Here is a 9987-nt window from a genome sequence, read left to right on the forward strand (position 1 = left end):
GATTGTCGTTCCCCAGCCGTCTTTGACGTCGTTTTTTTTCGATCGCATGGTATTTTTGTATTGTGTCTAAAATTGAAGTGAAAAATCTGTCACAAAATTAGAACTTTTATTTAAATCTTGTCAGTGGGCAATGTCGTCAAATATATTGACGCACCCAACTTTTATTGACTTTCCTATACCTTCTGTACAGGGTTGGAAAAATAATGATTTAAAAAAAAATAAAAAAAATCAGATTTTTTTTGTAAAAATGTACTTTTTGTGCCTCCCTGTACCGTCTGAATAGCTTTACGATGGTCCTTCGAAGGTACAGCATCGTCAAAAAAGTATAATTTTTACGCCTAATAAAACAATACACTATTGTTCGGAAATAGTCTTAAGTCGAGAAAGAAATTAGTATGTATTATCTAATGTCAAAGTGTAAGTAATTACTGCAGATCAAAATGTCGGTAGGAATTTGGAAACATACAACCTTTTCAAAAAAATATAAAACTACATATTTTATGACGATTATAGATTCTCGGGAATGAATATATTTATAGCCTCTATATTAGAAGAAGCTAGTTCTGCACTAGACTTTGCGAATGATATGTATTCGAACAGAAAATTTTTGTCACTTATACATAAATTTTAAAATAAATCCTTGCGTTTAGCGGTCTAATGGATTCACACGAAATTAGTTCAAAAATCGGTTCAACAATTAAATTATTGATGAATAGATATTTTTATATAGTTTTTATATGTTTACAATTATTTTCGATTTATTATCTGTTATTGAAATATTTTTTTATAGTTTTCTAGGACATATTTTTATAACTTTTACAGTTATTTTTTTATTTAAATCACATGATTAAAATTAAAAAACATCACTTGAATTAAATCACGATTTAAATCATGGTTAACCCTGCTTCTGTATGTCACTATTTCCACCCAAAAAAAATAACTTTACACCTAACTTTTTTCTTCTTTCCGTAGTAGCGCCTCGCGCAGGCCCCCACTGGAAAGATATGCCTTCGGGCGCGGGCGGCATGGGCGGCGGCAGAGGTGGTCCGCCAGGCATGGCGCCCGGCCGTAAACCCGACGGCGTTTGGGGAGGCGGCGGTGGCGGTGGAGGCGGTCGCAACGGCTGGGACGACGTAGGCGGTGGACCCGCGGGCGGCTGGGGCGACGAGCCTGCCGCCCCTTGGGCCAAACAGCAGAAGGGACCGGGAGGCCTGTGGGACCAGGCCGGAGACATCGAGTGGGGCCACAAGTCGCAGAAGATGCCTCTTACCAAGGAGCAGGTGTGGAATTCGAAACAGTTCAGGATGCTGGTGGATATGGGGCACAAGGTAGGTTGATAATCATTCAGTTTTTTTTGTTTCAATCGAAATTTATTTTTAAAAAATTAGTACACATTACAATTTTCAAATTATATTCAAAATTACATCAGTTATGACTAGTGATGAACGATATGAGTTACTATGATTTAATCACTTTGAATTTGCAGAAAGAAGAAGTGGAACAGGCCCTACGCGTCCGCGAAATGAACATGGAAGAGGCCCTGGATCTATTGAGCCCTCTCAGAGGCAGAGGCAACGACGGTTGGAGCGTGACCAACCGCCACGACGACCACTTCGACCATCCGCAATACCCCGGCGCTCAGCGGGGATTCCCTGGCCTGGGAGGACCGGCGGCTAATCCCTTGGGAGGCGGCTTTCCTTCGGGAGGCAACACCGCTCCTGGTCTACTGAACAGCATGGCCGGAGCCGGTGGACAACCCAACGGGTACGTTAATAGAAACTCAGAATCATAAATTTGTTGAATCCGACCGACTGCGCCAAAAATTTAATTCAAAATATAGAAATGTTTTAAGTTAAATATTTAGTATCAAGGGGTATAAAATGTTTAATTCTTCTTTCAGTTCGTTGATCAACAACATTTCGCCAGCCCTGGTACAAAAAATGCTGACGCAACAAGGCGGAGCCGGTGGTGTGGGAGGTGGAGGTTTCGGAGGCCCGTCCGCAGGCCGTCCTATGCAGCCTCAGAACCAGCCTTCTACTCAACAGCTTAGAATGCTCGTCAACCAAATTCAGATGGCCGTACAAGCTGGGTACTTGAATCATCAGGTAAATTCGGAACTTTTGTTTTGATATTTTTTTCTTACGATTGACAATTTTATTGCAGATCTTAAATCAACCGTTAGCACCTCAAACGTTGGTTCTTCTCAATCAACTCCTTCAACAAATTAAGAATTTACAGAACCTCACTCAACAGCAGATCGCAGCTACTACCTCAAAAGGAAACCTACCGAATAACACGCTTATGCAGTATTCCGTTCTCATCACGAAAACGAAACAACAAATCATAAATATTCAGGTTAGATTTTTTTTGCTGTATTTAATTTGGTTGGGTTGGTTAAAATAGCGAATACGACTGCTTTAGTCATTTTTAATATTTTCATCTATCAACAGTGTGTTTTCCAACAAAAAAAATGTATATTTAATATATCATATTAATGGTTAGTTAGAACAGTAAGCAAGAAAGCTTCTATGTAGGTGTTACATAATTCATTTCCTACTTTTACAGAATCAAATCCAAGCCCAACAAGCACATTACGTTAAGCAGCAACAAGGAATTGGGTACGATTCATTCAAGGCGGCACCTATGCACGAATCTATAAATGCCCTCCAGGGAAACTTCGCTGACTTGGCTCTGAACAAAGACCCGGTAAGATTCAGTAATCATGTGATGATAAAATATTAAAATTATTCTTTAGAATCAGCAACAATCAAGACTTAATCAATGGATTAGCAAAGACAAAGAAGAGAACAGCGAATTTAGCAGGGCGCCTGGTTCCTCTTCTAAGCCAGTAGCTACCTCGCCCAATATGGCTCCACTTGGATTAACTCAATCGGACGGGTAAGTGACGTTTCTGTATCAGTGTTGCCAACTTATAATATCCTCATTTTTGAATCTTTTTTCAAATATTGCTCAAAGTGAACCTTTGAAGGGTTTTAAATATTACTAAAATTGTTGCAGTCCATGGTCAAGTGGACGCTCCGGTGATACGGGTTGGCCAGATTCCAGCGGTGGTGATACTTCGAATGACGTAAAAGACGCACAGTGGGCAACGACTGCTCAACCTTCCCTGACTGATTTAGTACCTGAATTTGAACCTGGAAAGCCCTGGAAAGTAAGTACTTTTTACATTATTGTTCAGTTTCGGTAGTTCTGTTTATTATTTACTTCATTTGTAATAAAAGAGGAACTGTAATTTTGTATTGAAAAATATTAATAAATTCGTGTTCCTTTTTTTCAGGGCAATCAAATAAAGTCTATTGAAGATGACCCTACTATTACGCCCGGATCTGTAGTGCGTTCACCGTTGTCAATCGCCACTATCAAAGAGAACGAACTTTTCAGTATTAACGCGAACAAGAGTCCTCCAGCTACCGACGCGATGCAACCGCTCAGCTCAACCACGTGGAGCTTCAACCCGCCCACCACTAATGCTTTCACAAGGTAAGGATATAATCTATAAAGATAAACTTGTTATGCAGGGTGTCCCAGAAATAAGTGCAAATATTTTAAGGGGTGGTAGATCTCGATAAAAGAAACATATTTTCTCTTTATCGTTTTTCAAATAAGTCCAAAATAACGGAGTTATTTTACTTTGAAAATTTCCAAAATAAATAATTTTTTGCTAAAATTTTGAGAACCACTGGATCTTTTCTGGATTTTCTTTCTTGTAAATTTAATCTAATACCTATGTTGACATATCATCAACAAATTATGTTTTTTAACTAAAAAATAAAAAAAAATCCAAAAAATTTCGAATTTTCAAAAAAAAATTTTCGCGAAAAAAAACTTCATAGGCGTGTTTCTGGGATTGAATTATACTACCAGTTAAAATATTTGCACTTATTTCTGGGACACCCTGTATAAGAGAACCTGTAAAGCTCCTCCTACCCATAACGCTTTCCTTGTCAGTTGTATGTGTCAGGTAAAACAGAAGACCGTCTAGAAAGCTGACGGTCTTGCGTCTTAAGGCGGAGTCTGGTTGTATACTGGTTGTATTTAAAGACATTTGATTGGTTAGATCAACTTTTAATTTCTAACCACAATTTCTCTTGACAGAAGATAATCAAAGGCCAAAATAACATTTCTCTTGCAAATTTTGAAGTATAATTAGTGGAAAAGTTAAAAGTTTGGTAACTTTTTCTACTAATTGAAAATGTCTACCACCTAATTTTGACTTTCTGAACGCTTACATTGAAATTAAAGGAACAAAATTCTACACTAATTGAAACCACTAATCTATTCCACTAATTGCGAGGTTCTGAATGAAGCTTAAATGTCTCAAATTTGTCAACAAAAAAGTAAGGTTAGATTACAGTTATCAAAACATCCGTCTTGGTTGACGGACCGGGGTTACAAATTTTTGGATGAAAAGTGTCGCGAAAACACTATGACCAATCAGAGCGCCGCGCCATCGGATTGTAGTATCAACGGATGACGGATACGTGAAATTCCACCTTTAACTCCGTTTAGAGTCTAGACATGACGTTTTACCAGGTAAAACGAATTAATACCTCAGGGGGTTCTTGAACTGAGCCAGGAGCTCGACAAGAGGACTACGGGGTACAACGCCCCCGAGGTTACCTGAGTCACACACACACACCCACCCGCACATGATTGCAAAAAAAGATAACTGTAAGAGCGGACGAGGTAAGAAAACGCCAGCTGGCGTAATCAACACCTCATCGGAAAGAGAGCTACTTGCTTCCACTTAGGAGGCAGTGGTTTATAAGAGCGACAGTGCGGGAAGTACCAGACACAGTTTATCCCGGTCACAAAACAACCCCAAAAAAGTCGATAGCACTAGTCATAGTGCAACATCGAAAAAACCCAAACCCTTGAGCGCTCCAGCGGTTCAAACAACTATACCAGAAAGCTCTGTACATTTTGGGCAAGCTTGCCAAAAATGAAGACAAAGGTATGGTGAATGACCGCGACAGTGATGAAAAGCTGAAGTACCAAGCAGTGGAAAGAGTATAAAGGGATGTTTAGACTCTCTGATAATTTGTACAAACTGGCTTGTGCACGCCAAAGTGTACCAATAAATCGTAAAATGCAGAAATCGCTATAGTTCAAAAATTTGTCTTGAACAAAATCTGTCTCAAAAAATACCTATACCTCTGTAGCGGGTTCATCTCTCTAAAAAAGTCCTATGGGTATTTCGCCATTGTAAGAAAATCTACAAAATAAAATAGTTATTTTTTGTTAGCAATGGTTTACTAATAACAAATTTGCCTGACGGACAAAAATGCTTACCGTTTCGGAAAGTATATCTCTTTCCGTCGTCGAAAGCAAAAAAATAACACAAAAGGCAAGGAAAAAAACTTTCAAATATCTAAATGCAACTATTCGAGAACACTTTAGTTTTTTTAAATAGATACGTCTACAAAAACCGTTGACGTTCTGTTATAATGACGTTATATCAAGTTAAACTTCAAAATTTATAATTACTACCTGAAAACATTTTCTTAATAAAGTAAAACCAAAAAGCTTCAAACTTTCTGTATGATTATTTTTAATTTTTTAAGTATGTTATGTTTTTTTATGTTATGTTCTTTAAAATCAAAGAAGCGATTGCCATACATTACTAACATCTACAGACGCATGAGCAATACATTTATTTTTATTAGGTTATATTATAATCTTTTTTATTTTTCTCTTAGAGGCTATTGCTTCTTCCATTACCATTTTTAAAAATAACTATTTTATTTTGTAAATTTTCTTACAGTAGTGGCGAAATACCCATAGATTTTTTTGGAGAAAATCTGTCTCGTCTTGATTTCTAATTGAACGTTACAACACAGTTTAAGATAATTTCGATATATTTGTTGGTTGAGATTTAACCACAAAATTTGTTTATTGAATGTTTTTAGACTGTTTAAACAGAAATCGTCAGAAGAATTAATAGCATCAACTCACTGAATGTGTAAAAGAAAGATATATTAGTACAAAATGGATTTCACAAACCAGTTTGCGCAAATTTTGAGAGTCTAAACTCCTCTTTAAGCTCAAAAAATCCGATGCAAAGGTTACTGAGGCTACCAAGAGGCAGGGTTCTCAAGGCGAATCACCAAAAACCAAGAGAACCAAAGTTTCTGGAACAAAACACACCAGTCAGCCGTCGACTAGTCGAGAGGGCTAACCCAAGAACGGTAAACTAATAGGATTGCCCATTCTAATAAGACGTACGTTCGCCTCTTCCCGCGCTTCAGCTGACAGTTGTGACGTCATTGTAGTCCTTGTCAAAGCCTTGTCATGATAGTGTGTATTATTAGTTGCCTATGGTAAACTTATGAAAATAACAGCTGAGAAATTTTGAGTTAATTATTTTGTCAATTTTAAATGTGAAAAAGGTGTCTTTAAAGTTGTTAGAGCTATAGAGTGTATAAATACGTTCATTTTGTGTTGTGGATTGTGACAAAGTGCATACTAAGTGCCCACGATTTTGTTTATTAATTATTTTAAAGCAAAATATGGAAGTACTCTAAAAAGAATGCTTGCAAAAGGTGATGCTGGGACCTGCTGTTCTTAAAATGCATTATCCAAGTATTTAATACGATTTATACAGTTAATTTTCTATACTGCATACATATAAGGTGTTTAAATAAATAAACTAAATAATGGACGTTTTGCATTCGGTAACCAATAATGCACGTGTGTGTATTATTGGTTGCCGGATAAGGACTTATAACCATGACAAGGGCTACAATGACGCCACAAAGCGAGTAGTTTTTGCATGCACCTGGCGGACACTTTTGGCTGAATGAGCAGTCCTATTAGGTTAACTGTTCTTGGGGCTAACCAACGAGCTGGTACGCAACCACCTCAGGTTTGCTCTCGTGACTGAAAAGTCGACCAAAACTGACTAACCGTGGTTAATGATCGAAATGATCGATTTTGAGAGCACAGAAGGAGCGCCTCTTCCTTGTTTTGAGTCCCCTGAAATTATCAGAGGATATCTGGTGATCAGGTGGGGGGATTTTCTGGACGGCATCGTTGCCAGGATTAGGCGACGAACCAACGAAATTCCCAGAGACTGAGTGCTCACATCTGGTTGCTTAAGATGCGGAACGAGGGAGGGAAGCTTCTGAAACTGCTTATAACGAGTACATACTAGCGTTTTGATTACGGCAGTGATGGCGAACATGTGACCCTATCGTGAGTCAGTCAGTGTCCTACTTTGTTTACAGGGGTTTATTTTGGTTTTCTAATTTGTGTGGATAATTTATATTTTATTTGTATTTTTACAGGCATTGACACAAAAGCAATTTAAATACTGTCTATAACCTTCAGTTTGATTTTTTGTGTTTGCAAAATACCAAAGTGTATAATTTTACTCATAGTTTGTTTTTGAAAAAAAAATCGTTAAACCACGCCATTTTTACTAGTTAAGCCAATTGGATTTTAAACATGTTTTTTTAAATACTCAGTAAAATTTTTTAAACTTAACTCTGGTACAAAGGAGCATCGGTGACCTACAAGCTAGTAGTAAAAAAAGTATGAACAAAATTTGACCCACGCGTTAAAAAGGTTTGTCATCCCTGACCTACGGTTTTTACGAATTATAACATAACATTATGTTTAAAGTGAAGTTGAAAAGCGTAAACATGGATTTTTATTACAAACTTATATTTATGCTTCAAAGTTCATTTGTAAACTCAAGCTAATTGTGACATTGACACTGTGTTTTTTGTTCTACACACAATGTTTATTTATTTATTATTACAAACGGTAATCTATTTTACATTTACAAGTCAAATAAAAAAGACATACATAAATATCTAAAAGTAAGGAAACAAACAATATGTAAATACAATACATACCTATGAATATCAAAGATATATGAATATATAAGTGTAATCTGGAAGACACTCTTAAAATCATTTTTAAAACAAGAAAAAATACTTTCACACATTACAGTTCAACCATAATTCTTCCCAGTCTAGTTAAATAAATGTATTATAGGGCACTCCTAAAATGTAAAAGGTTTTCATTCAAGCATTAGCTGGTTAAGAGGCATATTTTGATAATGCCTCATATTGAATTTACCATTAGCCAGCATATTATTATGATGAAAGTTTCTAGGGTTAACTACAAAGTTTATTCGTTCTATTAAGTCAGGAGAAATTATAACATTATATAACAATTTAAAAATAAAACACTTATCTCTCCTGTCTTCTAATGAATTTATAGGTTAAGACTGACATGTAAAACGTTATGTGTTAAATTGAAACCCTATTTTAAATGATTAAAAACAACGGATCCAATTACTGAAAACAATTGCGGATAAACTCCTAAATGATATTTTTTCTTAAACTCCCACCACTTTCTTTTACATACTCCCAATTTTTACCACTTGTGTTTTTTTTTTCAATTTCTTTACAGCAGTCCTCAAATCAAACTGCCCAGCAGCAGGGGCGGCCTCGGCGACCTGAACCCTGCCACAGCTGTCACCTCGGAGCTGTGGGGGGCGCCCAAGTCGCGCGGCCCGCCCCCTGGCCTATCGGCGAAAGGAGGCGGTGGCGGCGGAGGAGGAGCCTCCTTGGCCAACGGCTGGACCGGCCAGTTGGGCGGAGGCGCGGCCTCTTGGGGAGGCAGCGCCGGCGCGGGACAGAGGAACTCTGGAAATTGGGGCGGCAGCGGAGGCGGATCCTCGCCGTGGCTGTGGCTGAGGAATTTGACGGCGCAGGTGGGTTTTAGGAACAGCTAATAACATCAGTAAATTAGCATAAAAATAAAAATTAACAAAAGTCGCTCACGTGTCTTTACAAAAGTGTTTTGTTTGCATTTTTATAAGTTTCAACTTATCTGTTTTTATTTGAAAAATCTGTGCGTGGATATTGTGAGATTTATTATATTTTTTTTTAATTATAAACTATGACAGAAATTATATGCCATGGAACTCGTATGGTGCATGATTTGCGGAATTTACAGCAACCTTATGATTAATAAAATTTTGTTGCAGATTGATGGATCTACACTAAAGACGTTGTGCATGCAACATGGTCCTTTGCACAGGTTTCACCTTCAACTACATCAAGGATTTGCTCTTGCCAGATACTCATCTGTTGAAGAAGCCACAAAGGTATGTACTTTGCTTTGCAATATTTATTAGTTTTTTCCTTCATCGTTTTCCTGAATGATTATAAATTGGATCCAATTCATGAAGATTTTGATTAAAAATTTTACTATGACTAAATAAATTTAAATTGTTTTCATTGCTATTTTTATGACTTGTAGTTAATAATGTCATGTAATTTTAGGCTCAGACTGCTCTAAACAATTGTGTACTTGGTAACACTACAATTTTGGCTGAGAATCCTACTGACTGGGACGCCAATTCGCTTTTACAAAGCATTGCCAATCAACAAGGAGGCTCTTCGGGAGGATGGCGCAATTCTTCTTCTAAGCCAGGTATGGTTGAATCTTCACAATCACCCAGTTATAAAAAGTTACATCGTTTTATTAATCTGTGCCAACTGTTTGAAAACTATTCCCAAATTTGTTTTTTTTTAAATTAATCATAAATTTTCATTCAAAAAAATTATGATGAAACCGTTTCTGATTATTATTTATATATTTGAGCATTTTGTGAGGACGGTTGAGTAAATTAACAAAAAAAATTGATAACAGTCATAGGTTAACAGAATTGAAGTGATTTTACAGAAAAAAAAATATAAATATCGAATATGATATTTTTTTGTAGTTTTATGGGAAAATATTTGAAATTTTCGATTGGTGTTATTTTTGATTGCTGATATCTTTGAGATGGTTGATCTGACGATCTTCAACCTTCAGACATTTTTTGTAGAGCGTGAAATTTCCTATAAATCTTCTCACGAGGACGTTGCGAAAACAAACCATTCGGAAATTATTCAAATTCAACCTTAATATTAATATTAAGGTTTTACTAGGCGCCAAAATTTTGTT

The 9987-nt window shown here is 36.8% G+C and overlaps 1 protein-coding gene across 1 annotated transcript in view; it reads left to right on the forward strand.

The window, feature by feature from the left end:
- The window catches only part of LOC115878231 (protein Gawky-like), a 61383-nt gene that overhangs the window by 38736 nt on the left and 12660 nt on the right, over window positions 1–9987 (forward strand). The window contains 11 exon segments of the mRNA XM_030894655.1: window positions 973–1328; window positions 1487–1764; window positions 1901–2105; window positions 2164–2355; window positions 2566–2706; window positions 2756–2898; window positions 3019–3172; window positions 3299–3501; window positions 8443–8746; window positions 9023–9142; window positions 9321–9471. Of these exon segments, the coding sequence (XP_030750515.1) occupies window positions 973–1328; window positions 1487–1764; window positions 1901–2105; window positions 2164–2355; window positions 2566–2706; window positions 2756–2898; window positions 3019–3172; window positions 3299–3501; window positions 8443–8746; window positions 9023–9142; window positions 9321–9471 (2247 nt within the window).

The sequence above is a fragment of the Sitophilus oryzae genome, unplaced genomic scaffold, assembly GCF_002938485.1.
Source record: "Sitophilus oryzae breed Bouriz unplaced genomic scaffold, Soryzae_2.0 scaffold_1502_pilon_pilon, whole genome shotgun sequence".
In the NCBI taxonomy this organism is placed as follows: Eukaryota; Metazoa; Arthropoda; class Insecta; order Coleoptera; family Curculionidae; genus Sitophilus; species Sitophilus oryzae.